This window comes from Rhinopithecus roxellana, chromosome 22 (genome assembly GCF_007565055.1).
Source record: "Rhinopithecus roxellana isolate Shanxi Qingling chromosome 22, ASM756505v1, whole genome shotgun sequence".
NCBI classification, from domain to species: Eukaryota; Metazoa; Chordata; class Mammalia; order Primates; family Cercopithecidae; genus Rhinopithecus; species Rhinopithecus roxellana.
The window spans coordinates 9372782-9394929 of record NC_044570.1 but is presented as its reverse complement, the minus strand read 5'-3'; the positions used below and the strand labels follow the sequence as shown (position 1 = coordinate 9394929).

Sequence of the window (22148 nt, the reverse complement as noted above, 5' to 3'; positions counted from 1 at the left end):
TAAACACTTTGATCTGAACCCTTTGTTCTGAACCTAGGAAACTCCAAATACACAGAAACAGCAAGGGCAAACAAGGAAAAAAGAAGTTTATACGGGGGAATCCCTATTGTGCTACACAGAGAATTTTTTTTCTTAAGTATACTGCAGTTCTTGTTAACATTTAAATATAATGACTTCTGTTCATTTTTCCTTAATGAGAACTGCCATTTTCAGGATTTAGCTTTTTTCCTTTCTTAACAGAGAAGTGACCTTAGGTTAATGATTGTTGGGGGGAGGGGGGAATGTGATATCTGAAAAGTTAAAGATTGGGAATAATAAAAATACGAAGTTTAAATGATTTATTTATCTTTAAGTTCAAAAACTTTGCAGTCCTCTTTGCAGTTTCCTTGTAACTTTATTTTGCATAAAGTATCTCCCTATATGTAATTAGCCGTTGTTTTGAACTTTTGAAAAAAATACTGTCTGCATTTGTTGGTTTTGCTGCCTTTTTTTTAAATACAAAATTTTCTCTAATTTTATATTGGTAGTATATGAGTAAGATAAAGTCAGATTTGTGCTATGCTTCTAATTTTTTCCTTTTCCTTTCTTTTTTTCATTTTGCTTCCTGTTTACTGGCAAGTTTTTTAAAGTTTATGGGAAACATGCTGGGCACTCATGCCTGTAATCTCAACACTTTGGAAGGCCAAGGAGGGCTGATCATTTGAGGTCAGGAGTTCAAGACCAGCCTGATCAACATGGTGAAACCCTATCTCTACAAAAAATACAAAAATTAGCAGGTCATGGTCATGTGTACCTGTAGTCCCAGCTGTTTGGGAGGCTGAGGCAGGAGAATTGATAGAATCAGGAAGCAGAGGTTGCAGTGAGCTGAAATTGCACCACTGCATTCTAGCCTGAGCAACAGAGCAAGACTCTGTCTCCACATACAAAACATTCCTTGAATTGCTAACCTCTGCTGAAGTCAAAAGCAATTTTAGGAGAATAAAATGAAACAGACTAAGATTTCATATAGACAACTCCAGATTTTTGTCATTTTTTAAAGATAAAATATAGAAACAAAGCAAAAGCTAGTTCTTAAATCTGAAACATTTTCAACTATGTGAATTTCTTCCTCTTGAGAAAACTTAATTTGAAATATTTTACTAAATTCTTAATAGAAAACTTAACGTAGTTACTGTGCAGTACATCACAATATTGAAAAAAACAATGTTTGTTTGTTTGTTTTTGATATGGAGTCTTGCTCTGTCCCCCAGGCTAGAGTGCAGTGGCACAATCTCAGCTCACTGTAACCTCCACCTCCCAAGTGCAATAAATTTTCCTGCCTCACCCTCCCAAGTAGCTGGGTTCACAGCTATGCACCACCATGCCTGGCAAATTTTTGTATTTTTATTAGAGCTGGGGTTTTTGCCTTGTTGGCTAGGCTGGTCTTGAACTCCTGACCTCAACTAATCCTCCCTCCTGGGCCTCCCAAAGTGCTGGGATTACAGGTGTGAGCCACCACACCTGGGCAACAATACAGAAAATCTGATGAAGGAGAATAACAAAAAAATGACTTTTATATTAAAACTTCATAATTGTATCTGTCTGTATTGGTGCCAGTGGTGGTTTGTATATGTGTATATGGGTTCTCGTGCTAGTTTTTTCAGCTGCCTTAAGTCACCTAATTCCTAAAAGCCTATGCAAATAGACATTCTGTCCTTACTCCCCTTTCCTGCCTAGGATTCCAGACAGCAGTAGAGGATGATTTCTGCTCTCCTTCTCACCCCTGACTCAGGAATATTGAGAGGAGGTCCTGGTTCTTATATCTACCACAGTAATTATGATTAAGATTTAAATGACTTAATGTGATTTCTAACCAGAGTTTTCATTTTTAGAGATTTCAGAGTATTGAGGTTTTTTAGTTAAAAAGAAAGGATGAGTCAAAATATTTCTTATTGAAACAAAATTAAAAATCAGTATGTTTAACTGTAATTAGAAACTTAAATATTAATTTGTAGACTTTTGAACAGTAAGTTTAAGCTTATAGTAGCTGATCTTTGGATAAGTCTATCAGTATTCACCTGCAATTAATTTTTCTCAGGACCGTGGCCCAAGTCTTCAACAGGAAATGAAAGAGGCAGTTCGTGTTGCAATGCTTTTGTGAATGCCAAATCTTTTTTTATTTGTTTGTGTTTTGTTTTGTTTGCAGTAGAGTCTCTCTCTGTTGCCCACACAGGAGTACCGTGGTGCAATCATGGCTCACTACAACCTCCTTCTCCCAGGTTCAAGTAATTCTCATGCCTCAGCCTCACGAATATCTGGGATTACAAGCACGTGCCACAATGTTTGCCTGTGTGTGTGTGTGTGTGTGTGTGTGTGTGTGTGTTTAGTAGAGATGGGGTTTCATTGTATTGGCCAGGCTAGTTTCAAATTTCTGACCTCAAGTGACCTGCCTGCCACAGCCTCCCAAAGCGCTGGGATTACATGCAAGAGCCACTGCACCCAGCCCTGTGATACAAAGTATTAATGGAAGAAAAATTTAAAGCATTTTTTTTAACTCTTGTTAAATCTGTTTTAATTCGATTAATTTTCAAGGTGATTTTTCATTATTTTCTTTTTCAGAAATAAAACACTTTTCAACTTGATTTTCATTATTTTCTTTTTCAGAAATAATTTGAATTTTTTAATGAGTTCTTGGTGGCCCAACCTTGAAGATCTTTATGAAGCAAATGTTCCTGTGTATAGATTTATTCAGCGACCTGGAGATTTGGTCTGGATAAATGCAGGCACTGTACATTGGGTTCAAGCTGTTGGCTGGTGCAATAACATTGCCTGGAATGTTGGTCCACTTACAGGTATTCTGAATAATAATACCAACAAAGTTTATATTTTAAAGGGTTACCTAGTAGATATTATTTTACTAGTAGAAAATAACTCACTGAAAATAGAAATAGTATCTCTTGTAGGAAAAAAATACCAATTTTTAATACAGAAATTAAATTTAGCTTAAAAATGGCAATCCAAGAACACAGATTTTTTAAAAATATAAACATTTTCTTTGCAAAAATACAAGATATACTTTTAGGGTGCTAGATTATGTTTTTATAAAGGAAGCCCTTTACTGAGTAAAGCATTGTAGTTGTTCATTAGAATTTTCAGTTGATGTGATATACCATATGTGCAGCCCAAAAATGTCATAGTATTTGATATACATAAATAAATAATCTGGCCTTAACAGCTAGAAAGACCTGAAATAGACCATGTCTCTACATTGTTAACTTTATGACTTTGGGCAAGTTTTGTTGGTTTTTTTTTTTTTTTTAACTCTCAGGCCTTCATTTTTTCTTCTACCAAACCACTTTCTTCTACCAAATGAAGGCCTTGAAAGAATAAAATGAGATGTTAAAAGAACCTAGCACAATGTCTTGCATATTGTGAGTGCTCTTTACATTGGATTTTTTCAACCACAGTTATCACAAAACATAATAGTCTTACAGTGTTTCCAGGTTTTCAGAATTGGTATTGAAGTTATGCTTTTAGGGACTTTTTCCAATGGGCTTGGAAAAAAGCTCATTATTTATCGCCTTAGAGGTGATAAATAATGGTTATCTTCATATGTTCTATTACTTTGGGTTACTTTATGACTGTTGCTTTTTTCCTCCTAGCCTGCCAGTATAAATTGGCAGTGGAACGGTACGAATGGAACAAATTGAAAAGTGTGAAGTCACCGGTACCCATGGTGCATCTGTCCTGGAATATGGCACGAAATATTAAAGTGTCAGATCCAAAGCTTTTTGAAATGATTAAGTAAGTGCTTTCTAAAACTGCTGCAGTTTCTCTTTGGGGGTATTGGTAGCCATTCAGTATTTCTTTTCAAAAGAATTATATTGACATTAAATGTCAGAAGTCTTGGCAAAATGTAATAAGATGTAAATAATCTTATATATTCATAAGTGTTATAAAATCACATAAGATTAAAATATTTGCTTCCCTTACAAATAGTCACTGTCATGCGCGTCCATGTGAAGAGACCACCAAACAAGCTTTGTGTGAGCGATAAAGCTGTTTAATCACCTGGGTGCAGGCAGGCTGAGTCCGAAAAGAGACTCAGCGAAGGGAGATAAGGGTGGGGCCATTTTATAGGATTTGGGTAGGTAAAGGAAACTTACAGTCAAAGGGGGGTTGTTCTCTGGCGGGCTGGAGTGGGAGTCAGAAGGTGCTCAGTAGGGGAGCTTTTTGAGCCAGGATGAGCCAGGAAAAGGAATTTCACAAGATAATGTCATCGCTTAAGGCAAGGACTGCCCATTTTCACTTCTTTTGTGGTGGAATGTCATCAGTTAAGGCGGGGCAGGGTATTTGCACTTCTTTTGTGATTCTTCAGTTACTTCAGGCCATCTGGGCGTATGTGTGCAAGTTACAGGGGATGTGATGGCTAACAGTCACCCATGTTTATTATGACTTCGAGCAGAATAAAGGTGTAGATGAATATATACTGGTAAATTTACAAATCTCTATTTTCTCCTAATTCTGATAAAACTGATTTCCTAGGACAATTTGTAATTAGTGTAATTAATTTTCTGTATTAGTGTATTTGTAAATTTATTTTTATATTAAAGTATAGTTGACAGTGAAAGTTGTATACATTTAAGATGTACAGCCTGATAATTTGATAAACATATATATAAATACGAAAGTACTGGCACCTTTCTTGTTTCTCTTGCCATCTGATCTCTGTATATACCAGTTCCCCTTCCCCTTCCAAAGCCCTCACCAGAAGCAGGTCCTGGTCCCATATTTCTTGTACAGCTGAGCCATATAAACCTCTTTCCTTTATATATTACCCTGCCTTGGGCATTTCTTTATAGCAACAGTAAATACACTAATACAGAAAATCAATATTTAGAAATGGGATACCACTTTTTACTAAAAGATACCTGAAAATGTGGAAGCAAATTTGGAACTGAGTAATAGGCAGAGGTTCAAAGAGTTGAAGGACCAGGCTAGGAAAAGTTTGTATTATAATGAATGGGTTATTCTGATGAGGCTCAGAAGAAGTCCAGCAAGGGTAACTTTGGAGCTTCTTAGAGACTGGTAAACTGTTTCTGGCCAAAAAGCTGATAGAGAAAGTGAAAGATTTGCTGATGAGATCTCAGATGGAAATGATGAACTTACTGAGAACTGGAACAAAAGTCGCTGTTGTTACTTTGCAGCAGAGAACCTGGCTGTGTTGTTTCCATTGCCCTAGGGTTTGGCAGGAAGCTGAACTTAAGGGTGATGACCTAGGGTAAGGGGCAGAAAAAATTTCTAAGCAGCAAACTTTCAATAAGTTATGTGGCTACTTTTAACAGTTTACGATCTAAACCAGCAGCAAAGGAATGAACTAAAGATGGAATTTACAATTAAAAGACAAGCAGATTATAAAATTTGGAAAGGAAATGTAATAGGAAAGAGCATTTTCAGGAAAGGAATCCAAGGGTGCTGCAGAGCAAGCACTTACTAGAGAGATTAGCATGAGTAAAAGGGAACCAGGTGCTAATCTTCACGCTCATTGGAAAAGGTCCCTAAAAGCGTTTCAGAAATGTTGAAGGTCGCCCCTCTCCTCACAAGCCTGGAGACCGGGGAGAATAGAAACGTGTGGAAAGTAGGGAGGGACAAGCCAAGGCATTGCTGCCATGAGCCACCCCAGGATGCTATTCCACCCATCCATCACCACTCTAGAGAACTTAAACTTTAAGCCTTGATGACTTCTACAGGTGTTAAGTCTGTGTTGCCTACAGTGCAAGAGCCATGGAACCTTGGCAGCTTCTACCTAGATTTCAGAGGATATATAAGAAACCTGGATGCCCACACAGAAGCCTACCACAGGGACAGCCTCCACAGAGAGACCTCTGGTAGGACAGTGCCTAATGGAGGTATGGGAGCAGGGCCACAGTTCTACAGACATCAGGTTGATAGTGCCAGTGGCAGCATGTAAGTCCAGACTGGAAAAACTGCAGAAATTCAACTTTAACCCATGAGAGCAGTCACATGGCCTGTGTGCAGCAATGCCATGTGGGTGGAGCAGCTTATGGCCTTAGGAGCCTACTGCTCACACCAATATGTCCAAAATATGGGACTTGGAGTCAAGAAAAATTACTTTGAAGCTTGAAGACTCAGTGTGTGCCCTGCTAGTTTTCAGGGTTGTATACAGGCTGTTATTCCCTTCTTGACTTGATTTATCCTTTTCAGAAAAGCATTGTTACCCAATGTCTGTTCCATTATATCTTGGAAGTGAATAATTCATTTTTGATTTTACAAGCTCACAGCTATAAGGAGCTTGCCTTGCATCTCAGGTGAGACTCTGGACTTTCGAGTTGATGCAGGAACAAGTTAAGACTTTTCGGGGCTAATGGAAATTAATTATGTTATTTTGTATATAAAAAGTACATGAAATTTGAGTGGGGGCACAGAGATAATGCTGTAATTTCAATGTTTGTTCCCCTAAATTCAGTGGTAACATTTGATCCCAGTGTTAGAAGTGCGGGTCTCCTGGGGAGTGTTTGGGTCATGGGGAGGGCTCTCTCATGAGTAAATTAATGCTTCTCTGTAGCTAGGGATGTCAGTGAACTCTCACACTGCTAGTTCCTGACAGAGTTATTAAAAAAGAGCCCATTGCCTCTGCTCTTCTCTTCCTTCTCTTGCTATGATCTCTGCTATCTCCTCCCCTTCCTGGCCTTCTGCCATTAGTGGAAGCTGTCTGAATCTCTTGCCAGAAGCAGATGATGGTGTCATACTTCTTTTATAGTTTGCACTACTGTGAGCCAGATAATCCTCTTTCCTTTAAAAAGTACCTGGTCTCAGCTTTTTTTTTTTTTCAGACAGAGTTTTCACTCTCATTGCCCAGGCTGGGGTGCAATCTCAGCTCACTGCAACCTCCACCTCCTGGGTTCAAGCGATTCTCCTGCTTCAGCCTCCCAAGTAGCTGGGATTACAGGCTCCCACCACCATGCCTGGCGGATTTTTTGTATTTTTAATAGAGATGGGGTTTCACTATGTTAGCCAGGCCGGTCTTGAATTCCTGACCTCAGGCGATCCATCTACCTCGGCCTCCCAAACTGCTGGGATAACAGGCATGAGCCAGGGCGCCCAACCTCAGGTATTTCTTTATAGCAATACTATACAGACTGGTACAGTCATCATCTTGTATGTTACATACCCAGAACCTACTTCTGTATAACTGAAACATAGTACCTCTTGACTGACATCTTTCCATATTTCCCTCCTTATGGTCATCATTCACATTGTGCTTCTGTGAGTTTAATGTTTTTAGAGTGTACATACGTAAGTGAGATAATGAAGTGTTTGTCTTTCTGAGTCTTCTTTATTTCATTTAACCTGAAGTAAGCAATATTTTTCTCTGTGTTCTTCTAGTACTTTTTCAGTTGGGTCTTGGCCTTTAAGCCATTTTGAGATGATTTTTGTATATAATATGAAGTGACAGTTGAGTTTTATGATTCTGTATCAAACAATGCCATTTTTCCATTACAGTTTATTGAAAACACTTTACTTTTCCTTCCCCGTATTTATTCTTGGTACATTTGTCAGAGAGCAGTTGTTCATAATTGTATTTATTTCTGAGCTCTCTGTTCTGTTCTTTTGGTCTGTATATCTGTGTTTATGCCAGTACCCTACTGTTTTTATTACTATACCTTTGAGGTGCATTTTGAAATCAAGTCATTTGATGCCTTTAGTTTTGTTTTTCTTCCCCAAGATTACTTTAGGTATTGGAAATCTTTTGTGATTTCATGTGAATTTTAGAAGACTTTTTCTCTTCTAAAATTGCATACTACCCACAGTAATCCACAGACTCAATGTAGTTGGGATTTTGCTTGAGATTACATTGAATTTGTGGATTACTGTGGGTAGTATGGACATTTTAACAGTATTTATATTAATACTTCCAAACCATGAGTACAGATGTCTTTCATTTATGTGTGTCTTTAATTTTCTGTATCAGCATTTTATAGTTTTCCATGTACAAATGTTTCGTTTCTTTGGTTACATTTATTACTAAGATTTTTTTTGTTACATGAGTGGACTGTTTTCTTCATTTTTTTTTCTTTTTAGTAGTTTGATTTTTCTATATAAAGTGCAGTTGATTTTTTTATCCCAATTCTGTATCCTGAATATTTTCTGAATTATTAATTCTAACAATTTTCTTTGTTGAGTCTCTATAGAGTTTTCTGCATATAGAATTGGTATCTGCAAATACAGGTAATTATACTTCTTCACTTAAAATTTGAATGCCATGACCAGGTGCAGTGGCTCACTCCTGTAATCCCAGCATTTTGGGATGCCAGTGTGGGCAGATGACGAGGTCAAGAGATCAAGACCATCCTGGCCAACATGGTTAAACCCCTTTTGTAGTCTCTACTGACAATACAAAAATTAGCCGGGAATGGTGGCACATGCCTATGGTCTCAACTCTGCTCAGGAAGTTGAGGCAGGATAATTGCTTGAACCCAGGAGGCAGAGATTGCAATCAGCCAGTATCACGCCACTACACTCCAACCTGGACAGAGTGAGACTCCATCTCAAAAAAAAAATGAAAAAAGTTGAATTTCTTTTATTTATTTTTCTTATCTAATTGTCTGGCTACAACAAACAGTATTAGATTCTAAACAAATGCCAAGAATGAGTATTTTACTTAGGGTTTAGAAGGAAAGCTTTTCATTTCTGCCTGCAGTGATTATGATGTTAGTTGTGTACTTTTTCCATTACAGCATTTACCATGAGATCCATTCCTTCTGTACCTATTTTGTTGAGAGTTTTAAATAGTAATCGAGTTTGAACTTTCTCAAATGCCTTTTCTGGATCTGTGTAGATAATCATGTCATTTTTCCTTTTCCTCTGTTAGTATGATAGATCACATTTATTTGCCTGTGTCACACCATTATTATTTCCCAAGGATAAATTCACTTTTTCAGGGTTTATGATCCTTTTAATAAGCTGCTCAATTCTATTTGTTCCTATTTTACTGAGGATTTTTCCATCTATGTTTTATAGGAATGTTGGCTTATCATCTCATTTTCTTGTGACGTCTTTGTCTGCCATTGATATTATGGTGGTGTTGACCTCATAAAATGAGTTTAGATGTCTTCTTTCTTCTATTTTTTGGAAAAAGTTGGTGTTTTTCTTTGAGTGTTTATTAGAATTCACCCGCAAGGCCATCTGGTCCTGGGCTTTTCTTTGTTAGGGGAATTTTAATCCCTAATTAAAGCACCTTATTTGTTACTGGTCTGTTCAAAATTCCTAAATCTTTTTGATGCAGATTTGCTACATATAGCACATTTCTTACAATTTGTTCATATCTTCCAGACATGGTGGCTCACATCTGTAATCCCAACACTTTGGGAGGCTGAGGCAGGTGGACCACCGGAGGTCAGGAGTTTGAGACCAGCCTGGCCAATGTGGTGAAACCACAACTAAAAATATAAAAATATTAGCCAGGTGTGGTGGCAGGCATCTGTAATCCCAGCTACTCGGGAGGCTGAGGCAGGAGAATCGCTTGAACCCGGGAGGCAAAGGTTGCAGTGAGCTGAGACTGTGCCATTGCACTTCAGCCTGGGGGACAAGAGCAAGATTTTGTCTCAAAAAAAAAAAAAAGAATTTGTTCGTATCTTCTAGATTATCTAGTTTTTGCTATATTATTGTTCATAATAATCTCTTTTATACTTTTTTTTTCTGAATATCTTTTTCCTTTTCTTCTCTTTTTTTTTTCCCAAGACAGAGTCACTCTGTGTTGCTCTGGCTGGAGTGCAGAGGCGCGATCTTGGCTCACTGCAAACTCCGCCTCCCAGGTTCAAGCAATTCTCCTGCCTCAGCCTCCTGAGTAGCCAGGACTATGGGTGCACACCACCATGTCCGGCTAATTTTTGTATTTTTAGTTGATATAGGTTTCACTATATTGGTCAGGATGGTCTCGAACTTCTGACCCTGTGATCTGCCCATCTTGGCCTCCCAAAGTTCTGGAATTACAGACATGAGCCCCTGCACCCAGCCTGTTTCTGAATATCTTTTATAATGTCTTCTCTTCTAATTTTGTTGGTGTCTTCTCTCTTTTTTTCTTAGTTTGTCAATTTTGTTTATGGATTTAAAAGACTGGTTCTTAGTTTTGTTAGTGGTAAAAGTGGACATTCTTGTTGTGTTCCAGCTCTTAAAGGAAAGAAAAGCTTTCAGTTTTTCCCTATTCAGTGTGATACTAGCTGTGTCTGTTGTATTAATATATGGTTTTTATCATGTAGAGGTCTGTTCTTTCTATATCTGGTTTTTAAGTAGTTTTTATCATGAAGGGATGTTGAATTTTATGAAGTGTGTCTTCAGAATTATTTGAAATGATCATATGGTTTTGTCCTTCGTTCTGTTGATATGATATACTGATTGATTTGCATATATTGAACTATCCTTGCATGCCTGTGTTAAATTCCACTTGGTCACAATGAATAGTTTTTGTTTTATTTTATTTTATGTTAGTTCTTGAGTACATGTGCAGGATGTGCAGGTTTGTTGCATAGGTAAACATGTGCCTTGGTGATTTGCTGCACCTGTCAACTCCCTGGTATTAAGCCTAATGTGCATTAGCTACTTTTCCTGATGCTCTCCCTTGTCCACCCCTTCCAACAAGCCCCAGTGTATGTTGTTCCCCTCCCTGTGTTCACATTGTTCAGTTCCTGCTTATAAGTAAGAATATGTGGTGTTTGGTTTTCTGTTCCTGCATTAGTTGGCAGGGGATAATGGATTTCATGTCCATGCAAGGAAATTATCTTGTTCCATTTCATGGCTGCATACTATGATGAATGGTCTTTTCAATGTGTTTTTGAATCTGGTTTGCTTATATTTTGTTAAGGATTTTGGCCTCTGTTTATATTGCCCAGTAGCTTTCTTTTTTTAATTGTCTTTGTCTGGTTTTGGTATATGAGTAATACTGTGCTCATACAATGTGTTTAGAGGTATTGCTTCCTCCTCTTTTTCAGAACAGTTTGAGTAGGATTGGTGTTAGTTCTTTAAATGTTTGGTAAAATTTGCCCGAGCATGGTGGCTCACACCTGCAATCCCAGCACTTTCGGAAGCTGAGGTGGGTGGAGATGGAGAGCATCCTGGCTCTACTAAAAATTTTTAAAATTGGCCAGGCATGGTGGCATGCATCTGTAATCCCAGCTACTCAGGAGGCTGAGGCAGGAGAATTGCTTGAACCTGGGAGTCGGAGGTTGCAGTGAGCCAAAGCCATGCCACTACACTACAGCCTGGTGACAGAGTGAGACTTGGTGTCAAAAAAAAAAAAGTTTGGTAAAATTCAACAGTGAGGCCAACCATGGTGGCTCCTGTCTGTAATCCCAGCATTTTGGGAGGCTGAGGTCAGGAGTTCAAGACCAGCCTGGCCAACATGGTGAAACCTTATCTCTACTGAAAATACAAAAATTAGCTAGGCATGGTGGCAGGCGCCTATAATGTCAGCTACTTGAGAGGCTGAGACAAGAGAATTGCTTGAACCTCGGCTTTTCTTTGCTGTGAGATTTTTTTGTTATGGCTTCAGTCTTGTTAACCTATTACTGATCTGTTCATATTTTATATTTCTTTATAGTTCAGTCTTGGTAGGTTGTATTGTTAATGTGTCTGTGTCTTCTAGGTTTTCTAATTTATTGGTGTATGTTGCTGCCAGTAATAGGTTGTTTCATTTGAAGATTTTCTTCCTTTATGATGTAGGCACTTATAGTCATAAACTTTTCCCTGTTAGTACTGGTTCAAGTCAGCTATTGATTTTTTTTTTTTTTTTTTTTTTTTTTTTTTGCGGGGTTAGGGGTGGTCTGGAGGCTGTATACATTATTCTAAGGTAAGTGTTGAATTCCCCTACTATATATTTTTGTTTTGCCATAAGCATTCCCTTTCATATCTGTCAATATTTTCTTTATATATGTGTAGGTACTCTGATGTTTTGGGGGCCACATTTATTTCTGATAGTTACACTTCCCAGTTGAATGAACCCAGTTATTACTAGGTGACGACCTTTCTTTGGCTCCAGGGACAGTTTTAGATTTATCTCCCATAGGATTTGTTATGTTGTGTTTTTATTGTTACTTGTTTCAAGCAGTTTTTAAATTTTATTCTTAATCTCTTCGTTGGCCTCTGGTCATTCTAGGATGTTTGAAACTATAAAAACAATTGGAAAATTTTAATTGTTCTTCCAATTGAAAAATTTTCCCCCCAAAATTTTCTAGTTGCTTTTATACTTTCAAAAGCTCCACATGTTACTGATGTCTAGTTTTATTCCATATGGTCAGAGAAGATATTTCATATTGCTTCATTTTGTTTTTAATGTTTTAAGACTTGTTTTGTGGCCTATCTTATGATCTGGCTTTGAGAATGATGCATGTGCTAAGGAGCAGAATGTGTATTCTGCAGCCTTTAGATAAAATGTTCTGTAAATATGTGTCAGGTCCCTCTGGTCTATAGTGCATACTAAGTCCAATGCTGTTTTGTTATTTTCTGTCTGATTGATCTGACTTGCCCTATGCCAAAAGTACGGTGTTGAAGTCTCTAGCCATTGTTGTACTGGGATCTCTATCTTTCTTTAGCTCTAATAATATGTGCTTTATATATATCTGTGTGCTACAGTGTTGGGTGCATATATATTTGCAATTGTTAACCCTTCTTATTGAATTGGCCCCTTTATCATTACATAATGACTTTCTTTGTTCTTACAGATTTTATTTTGAAATCAGTTTTGTGGCACAAATACAGCTACTCCTGTTCTTTGCTCATTTTTGTTTGCATAGAATATCTCTTTTCATCCCTTTATTTTCAGTCTCTGTGTGTCTTTATAGGTAAAGGGCATTTCTTCTAGGCAGTATGTCGTTGCCTCGTTTTAATTCTGCACTCAGCCACTCTCTTCTGATTGGAGAGCTTAGTTCATTTACATTCAATGTTGTGGATAAGGAGTTACTCCTGTAACTTTATTTTTGTTTCCTCATCATTCTGTGTTCTTTTTTTCTTTCCTTGCTGTCTCCCTTTTTGTGAAGGTGGTTTTCTCTGGTGATACTGATGACAACTTAACACTGATAGCAAAAACAAGCAAAGAGAAAAGTAACAAACACACTTTAATTTCATCCCCCTTTTAAACTTTCTGTTGTTTCTATTTGTATCTTACTATATTGTCTGTATCTTGAAAACTTTTTGTAGTTATATTTGGTAATTGAAGAACTCCTTTTTGCATTTCTTGTAGAGCGAGTCTGGTATTGGTGATATCCTTCATCTTTTGTTTGTCAGAAGTATTTCTTCTTTGTGTTTGATATTTTTGCTGGATCTACTATTCTGGAATTTTTTCTCCTTAAGCACTTTAAGTATGTCATGCTGCTCTCTCTTGGCCTTTAGGGATTCCACCAAGAAGTCTGCTGACAGATGTATGGAGCTTTTTTTTTTTTTTTTTTGTATTTTATTTGTTTCCCTTGTCACTGCTTTTAGGTCTTTCCTTTGTCCTTGATCTTTGGTTATTTTATTCTCAAAGGCCTAAGAATATTATTGGGGTTAAGTCTCCTTGGTGGACCGGGCGTGGTGGCCCACGCCTATCATCCTAGCACTTTGCTAAGTCAAGGCAGGCATACCACCTGAGATCAGGAGTTCGAGACAGCCTGGCCAACATGGTGAAACCCTGTCTCTACTAAAAAAAATACAAAAATTAGCTGGGTGTGGTGGTGGGCGCCTATAATCCAGCTACTTGGGAGGCTGAAGTTGGAGAATTGCTTGAAGCCATGAGATGGAGGTTGCAATGGGCCAACACAGTGCTACTGCACTCCAACCTGGGCAACAGAGTGAGACTCCAGCTCAAAGAAAAAAAAATCTGCTTGGTATTCTGTGACACTGTTGTACTTGAATATTGATACCTTTCTCTAGGTTTGGGAAGTTCTCCATTTTTCCTTTCAATAAACTTTCTACCTTGATGTTTGTTATCTACCTTCTTTTTTTTTGAGACAGAGTTTTGTTGTTGTTGCACAGGCTGGAGTGCAGTAGAGCAATCCCAGCTCACTGTAACCTCCACCTCCCGGGTTCAAGTGAGTCCCCTGCCTCAGTCTCCCAAGTAGCTGGAATTCCAGGCACATGCCACCACTCCCAACTAATTCTGGGGTTTCACTATGTTGGCTGGGCCTGGTTTCCTGACCTCAGGTGATCTACCCACTCAGCCTCCAAAGTCCTGGTATTACAGGTGTGAGCCACTGTGCCCAGCCTCTATCTTGTCTGTAAGGCCAACAACTCTTAGATTTGCCTTTTTAACACTATCTTGACAGTTCCTGTAGGTGGGCTTTAATCTTTTTTATTTGGTCTCCCCGATAGTGTATTTTCAAATAGCCCATTTTCAAGCTCACTGATTCTTCTGACCAGTTCTGCTATTAGAAATCTCTGATGCGTTCTTCAGTGTGTTAGCAGCATTTTTTAACTTTAGAATTTCTGCTTGACTCTTTTTAATCTCTTTTTCAAATATATCTGATGGAATTCTGAATTCCTTCTCTGTGTTATGTCACGTGTAGTTGTGGTTCCTCAAAACAGCTATTTTGAATTATTTGTCTGCAAGGTCGTGAATCTCTTGTCTTTCTGGGACTGACCCCTGGTGCCTTACTTAATTTGGAGATACCATGTTTCTCTGGATTGTCGCAGATGTGGATGTTTGTCAATGTCTGGGCATTGAGGAGTTATTTATTTATTGTAGTCTTCATGTCTGGGACTGCTTGTACCTGTGTTTCTCAGAGGAAGGTTTTCTAGGTATTCAAAGGTGATTTAGTGTTGTGATCTAAATCTTTGGTCAGGCCAGGTATGGTGGGTCATGCTTGTAATCCCAGCACTTTGGAAGGCTGAGGTAGGTGGATCATGAGGTCAGGAGTTTGAGATCAACCTGGCCAACATAGTGAAATCCCGTCTCTACTAAAAATACAAGAAATTGGCTAGGTACAGTGACTCACACCTGTAATCCCAGCACTTTGGGAGGGCAAGGCGGCAGATCAAGAGGTCAGGAGATCGACACCATCCTGGCGAACATGGTGAAACCCCGTCTCTATTAAAAATACAAAAAATTAGCCTGGTGCGGTGGTGTGCACCTGTAGTCCCAGCTACTCGGGAGGCTGAGGCAGGAGAATGACATGAACCTGGGAGGCGGAGCTTGCAGTGAGCCAAGATCATGCCACAGCACTCCAGCCTGGGTGACAGAGCAAGATTCTGTCTCAAAAAAATATATATAAAAAATTATCTGGGGGTGCTGGTGAGCACCTCTAATCCCAGCTACTTTCGGGAGGCTGAGGCAGCAGAATTGCTTGAACCCAGGAGGTGGAGGTTGCAGTGAGCCAAGATCATGCCATTGCACTCCAGCCCAGATGACAGGGTGAAACTCCATCTCTAAAGAAAAAAATCTTTGTTGCCGCAGCCATATCTGCCTAAGGGGCACCCCAAACCGAGTAACACTGTGATTTTTATGGACTCAGAGAGTTACCGCCTTTGTGGTCTTGGTAATGATTCAGTAGAATTCTCTGGATTACCAGTTATACACTCTTATTCTTTTCCCATACTTTTCTTCATACAAATGGAGTCTTTCACCATGCTGAGACTCCTGGAGCTGAGGGACAGATGGCAAAAACACCCTTTGGGCCATCACCACAGGGACTGCACTGGGTCCAACCCAAACCCAGCACAGCACTGACTCTAACCCAAAGCCCCAGGGTTACCACTGCCTGGCTCCTACTGATGTGCCCCACCTACATCAGTTAGCAGGTGGTGAATCTATCCAGGAATGTGTCCTTCCTTTCAAGACATCAAGCTTCTCCCCAGCCAAGGGTGGGTTCAGAAATGCCACCTAAGAGAGGCCTTGAGTCTGGAATGTTAGGAATCTACTTGGTGCTCTGTTCTGCTGTGGCTGAGTTAGTACTGAAACTACAAGACAAAGTCTCCCCGACTCTTCCCTCTCCTTTTTGCAGAAGTAGTCTGTCCACATGGTTTCTGTACTCCCAGACTCATAGAAAGTTCTGCCTGGCTCCACCGAAGTTCACGGAAGGCCCAAGAGCACTTCAGTCAGCTTATGCTGAATGCGGCCAGATTTGGATCTCTCTCTCTTTAAGCCAGCAGGTTCCTTTTTCCTCAGAGGGGGTCCAGGATGCCATCTGTGCCAACGCCTGAAACTGGGAGCCCCCAGGAACCTGCTTTGTGCTCTGCCCCACTGTGGCCACACTAGTGCCCAAAGTGCAAGACAAAGTTCCCTTTACTCTTCCCTCTCCTTTCCTCAAGCAGAAGAAATATTTCCTCATGGCTACCCCAGTTAAGAATGCATTGGGTCACACCTGAAGCCAGCATAGCCCTAGGTCTCAGCAAAGGATTGTGACAAATATTGTCAAGGTACGGCTGAGATTTCAAGGCCCAAGGCCTCTGTAGTCTGCAGATGTTGAATCTTGCCAGAACTAGGTCTTCTCTCCTTCAAAGGAATGAGTTCTTTTCTGGCCCAGGGTATGTCTAGAAATGTCATCCAGGAAGTAGGGCCTGGAAAGGGGCTTCAGGACTCTGCATGATACTCTGGCAGAGCTGGTATTCATGTTGCAAGACAGAGTCCTCCTAATTCACCTTTTTCTCCCCAGTGAAAAGAAAGAGTCTCTCCAAGAACTGCAGGCAGTGCTGCCTAGAACTGGGGAAAGCTGACAGTTACTCCCTTGGCTGCCCTCGCTGCTCTCTCACGTGGTCACATGCATCTCAAGTCCCATGGCTCTGAGCCCAGTACAGCACTAGAATTTGCCTAAGAACTGCAGTCTTTCTGGCAGATACTGACTTTTATGTTCATTTAGTATCCCAGAGCACATTCGACCATGTTGATGGGACCAGCTAGAACTCAGGTTCTGACTGCTGTGAAGGACAGTTCTCTGGCTAGATCTGTCTAAATGTTCCCCCAGTGGGTGCCAGCAAAGTGACACCTCATGTTGCTTTTCACTGAGACAAGGCAGAGATATTTTCCTCATGTTGCTTTTCACTGAGACAAGGCAGCACAGAATTTCAATGCAAAGTCCAACAATCACGGCTCTGTCTCCCCCAAGCACACATTCTTTGCTCAACATAGTCACTGACAGGGATTGGGGATGGGTGGTATCAGTGATTCAAAAGTGTCTTTTCTACTTCCTTCAGTGCCTTTTGAAAAATATTGTGTCAAAACTAGATACAGTGATTCCTTACCTGAGTTTTGGTTCTGATGAAGGTGCTTCTGTGTGTGAATAGTTGTTCAGTTTGGTGTTCCTGCAGGGGTAATGATCACTGGAGTGTCCTTTTCGGCCCTCTTGCTCCCTTCTAAAGTATCTTATAGTTAAACCTTTTATTTTAAATTGACAACAACTTAATTTGGATCACATACAAAACACAACATTTTTACTGCCCTGTAGATAACACACTCTTTGTGCTGTTCAAGTTAGAGTTTGCCTCTTTTAACATTATATTAGCACATTTTAATCTTCTAACTTTTGTATTAGGGTTAAGAGTAAATCACCACTTTTGGCCGGGCGCGGTGGCTCAAGCCTGTAATCCCAGCACTTTGGGAGGCCGAGGCGGGCGGATCACGAGGTCAGGAGATCGAGACCATCCTGGCTAACATGGTGAAACCCCGTTTCTACTAAAAAAATACAAAAAACTAGCCGGGCAAGGTGGCGGGCGCCTGTAGTCCCAGCTACTCGGAGGCTGAGGCAGGAGAATGGCGTAAGCCCGGGAGGCGGAGCTTGCAGTGAGCTGAGATCCGGCCACTGCACTCCAGCCTGGGCGACAGAGCGAGACTCCGTCTCAAAAAAAAAAAAAAAAAAAAAAGAGTAAATCACCACTTTTACAGTGTTGCATTAATTTTTATGTGTTCATAAGTTTACGTTCAGAGTTATGTTTTTCTGTTTTTGCTTTGCTTTTTAATGTGTTTTTGTTTCAATTTGAAGAACTTCCGTAAGCATTTCTGTTAAGGCAGATCTCGTGCTAGCTCACTTAGTTTTGTGTGTCTGAGAAAGACTTTACATCTCATTTAATTTTAAAGGATAATTTTGCTGAGCATATTATTTTTTAAGGGCAGGTTTTTTTGTTTGTTTTTCCTTGCTCTGAGTATTATCCCAGTCTTCTCTGGCTTGTAAAGTTTCTCCTGATTCCCTTCAATTTGATGGGTTGTTCTTTTACTATTTTCAGCATGATTTTAAGCAATGATAATGTATCCTGCAAAGATCTCTTTATGGTTAGCTTATTTGGAGTTTTTGGGCATAATGAATTTGAATATGCATTTTATTCTCTAGTTTGTTTTATATCCTTCTTCCTTTCTCTACTTATTCATCCATTCATTCTTTGATTTTTGATAGGGGGTCTTGCTCTGTTACCCAGGCTAGAGTGCAGTGGTATGATTAGGGCTCACTGTAGCCAGAACCTCCCAGTCTCGAGTGACCATCCCATTTCAGCCCCTCTTAGTAGCTGGGACCACAGGAACATACCATTATGCCCAACAACTTTTTTTCTTTTTTGTGTAGAGAAAGGATTTCATCATGTCATCAAGGTAGGGCTCAATCTCCTGAGCTCAATCTCCTGACTTCAAATGGTCTGTCTGCCTCGGCCTCCCAAAGTGTTGGGATTACTAGCCATGAGCCACCACATCTGGCCATTATTTATTTTAAGTAGGCTCTGCCCCTTTGTGTTTATTTTCTCCTTCATTAGCTTCCATAAGGCATAGAGTGTCTTGATAGTGTCCCGTAAGTCCTATAGACTTTCTTACTGGGTTTTTCTTTTTTTTCTTGTCCTCAGACTGGGTAATTTTGAATGATCTGTGTTTGAGTTCAGTTAGTCCTTCTACTGCTTCACTGAATCTTCTGTGAAGATTTTTCAATTCAGTTATTATGTTCTTTAGTTGCAGTATTTCTGTTTTGTTTTGTCGTAGTTTTTGTCACTTTGCTAAAGTTCTTGTTTTGTCGATGTATTGTTTACCTGATATTGTTTAGTAGTCTGTGTTGTCTTTTAGCTCACTGAGCATCTTTAGGTGATTATTTTGAATTCCTTGTCAAGTAGTTTGTAGATCTTCATTTCTTTGGGGAGAGTAACTCAAAAATTACTATTTTCCTTTTGTGTTTTCATCTTTATTTGATATTTTTAATGTTTCTTGTAGCTTTTTTGGATGGCTGAGCATTTGAGGGAGTAATCACTTTTTTCTAACTTATGGACTGATGAGCAAAGATCATCACCTGCAGGTGCATGCTTGATGGAGTAGCTTTATGTAGTACAGGGATTCTGGCTTCAGGGTTGTCACAATGGCACTGTTTTTGTGCAGCCAAGGCCGCATTTATCTGTTGGTAGTGAAAGCTATTGAGGTTATCTGACTTTTTTCTCCTCAAAAAGGGAAGTCTTAGTCACACTAGTACTTGCTGATGCTGGGCCTAGTATGCATTCGTTTTCATGGTGTCAGTGACATTGGTGTCTGATACACAGGCCATCATGGAGGGGGTGGTCACTCCTTTTCTAGGGGTTTCATGGCAGCTGCAGTGGCCGTTGAGGTTGTCAGTTACAGGTATGATCCTCTGCTGGGGACCATGGTTGCTCCTGCTATATGATAGCCTTGTCTTTTTTACTGTTACTAGCTGTCTCCAGGTATCTGAGCTGTGGTGTTCTCTTCAGTCACCAGGGTGGGAGGGCGTAGTATGGAAGCAAGTCTTTTGACTACTGCCCCTGAGCAAGCTAGTTGCCTGCCCTGCTGTCCTTTTCCCCTGAGGGAAACTCACTGATAAGAGTCCTCTGTTAAATGAGTTGTGCTGGTTTAAGAGATATATGGTACAATAAACATGAAACTGTTCTTCCTGCCGTTCTGTGAATTTATTCTGTGTCTTTTTTTGTTTCTTTGCTCCATTGTATGTCTTTGGATTGTTAACTGGACACCTGGTCTCTCTCAGAGCTTTTTCCATTCATGGCTAGCTGTATAATTGTTTTTGTTGGCAGATGGAGGCTAGGATTTTCCATTCTACAGTCTCGCTGTTGTGATTTCTTAATAACCTTTTGGGAATTTTAGATTAAGCAGTTAAATGTATATTTTTGTTATTAATAGGATGGCTTTTTCAAAGTATGTCTATGTATTTTGTTAAAGGGAGAGGAAGATTTATCATGTTTCCAAAATTTGTTGCGTCACTATCTTTTAAAAGTAATTCTGTCTTTTTTTAAAAAATAAAAACCTAATGTAAATTCAGAATTTTGTTCTAACAAATAATTTTATAATAATTTTACCAAAATAAATAAATATAATAATTTCACCAAAATAAATAATTTTGCCAAAATTGTGAAGCCAGTATAGTGTACCTATGTACTATTTTATCTAGTTACTCATTTGATTTTTGGTCTGTGCTTGGATTTGAAAACTATAAGGGGTTTTAAAGAACATCCAGCCAAATTTCTACCTACTGTCATAATGGCATTTCTCATTTCCACAGTTTCTGGTTGGCCAGTTAGTAATTTCATCATGGTCATTAACTATAATTTTTGAAACATATTCACAGATTGGTGTAAAATATACTATTTGCTATCCAAATTTATGCAAAATTCATAACGCCAACAAGTGTTTGATAATCCTAGAACTCTGTGCCATACAGTGTGCCTTGCAATAATACATCCAACAGTATATTAAGATGAAATTTTTACCTCCACATGCTTTAAATTCTAGCACAACCAGATAGAAAAATTCCAGATAGATAATAAAGTTACTGTTAGGTAATACAAGTAAAATTAAATTGATGGTGGGGTGTTCACTTAAGTGAGAAACCAATGGCAGGACATTTAGGTAGACTTAGTAATTCTGAGCTGCTTTAGGTAATTATTATGGAATTTTATGGAAACAGCTCCTGATTTATATTTTAAATCCAGCAATTATGACTTTATGAAAAATGAATGCCGAGTGCAAGATTAGAAGTAGAAAGAATTATTAGAAAGTAAATGCAACAGTCTAACCTAGATTGAGGTTGTAGCACTGGAAGTTGAGTGAAAGATTATGTTGTGGTTATGTTATAAAAATATAGATCATTTGACTTACTTATGGTTCGGGTGGTGGGATAAGAAGGAAATTGAATTAAAAAAACAGCTTTTATCCTCTTTTGTTCTTATCTAGTGTTAATGAATTTAAAACATATCCCATTTATGTTATTTTTATACTCTCCTATGATTATTCTTAATATCCTCTAAAACCTTTCCAGTTGGTCAAGATTCCTCTTTAAGAGGTCGGCAGGGAGGGTCTTCTTTCATCATATGGGGTGCTCTCCATTTCTACACAGTTCAGTTTAAATTGCATTATCTTTGTGGTAGCAGTTGTCTTACTGTTGAACTAACATACAGATGTAGTTTGTTTCTCTTAGAAGAAAACAAGTATGAGAAAACAAGTTTTCCTCATACTTCCCTTCTGTGATTGATTATTGTGTTTTAATCTAACTACATGTATGTATTTATCTGTGCTCTATTTTACCTGCAGAGTTTTGTTTTTATACTTACAAGATCTGGAATCGTTGAATAGTTATTTTATTTATTATGATTTTTTAAAAATCTACTCCCAACTTTAGTTTTTGATATTAGAACCACCTTTTGTTATAACTCTGATTGAAAATATTACCCAGAATCATTCAACCACCTCTGAAAATGTGTTAATGTCAACAACTGCAATTATTTTGCACCAGCCTAATACTTTTACCAGCCAACAGTGCTACTTTCGTATGTATATATGTATGTATATATGGTATGTATGTGTGTATGCAATGTTCACGAATATTTGAGTGCTAACTGAATTTAAAGCACTGCATTGGGTCTTGAAAGCTGGTAAATAGATAGTATGAGTTCTTACTGTATTTTTTCATTAGGGAGATAATCAAAAGAGACAATGGAGATAGAAAGGTTAAAGATAGCACTTGGGAATACATTGATTGAAAGTTGTAGATTTTATGATGTAATGTCTATAAAGCATGACATTTATCTCAAGTTTTGTTTTGTTTTTTGTTTTTGTCACAGTCTCACTCTGTCACCCAGGCTGGAGCGCAGTGGCACGATCTCGGCTCACTGCCAGTTCAGCCTCCCAGGTTCATACCATTCTCCTGCCTCAGCCTCCCGAGTAGCTGGCACTACAGGCGCCTGCCACCACGCCCAGC

General features: G+C 39.0%; 1 protein-coding gene across 16 annotated transcripts in view; it reads left to right on the top strand.

Moving 5' to 3' along the window:
- Positions 1–22148, top strand: part of UTY (ubiquitously transcribed tetratricopeptide repeat containing, Y-linked) — a 229739-nt gene that overhangs the window by 173240 nt on the left and 34351 nt on the right. For 15 of the 16 annotated variants that reach the window (XM_030926240.1, XM_030926238.1, XM_030926243.1 and 12 more), the window contains 2 exons: positions 2644–2831; positions 3642–3783. In XM_030926240.1, the coding sequence (XP_030782100.1) occupies positions 2644–2831; positions 3642–3783 (330 nt within the window). Of the gene's footprint in view, positions 1–2643; positions 2832–3641; positions 3788–22148 lie in introns of those variants that run through there. The other variant, XM_030926242.1, reaches the window with a different exon arrangement.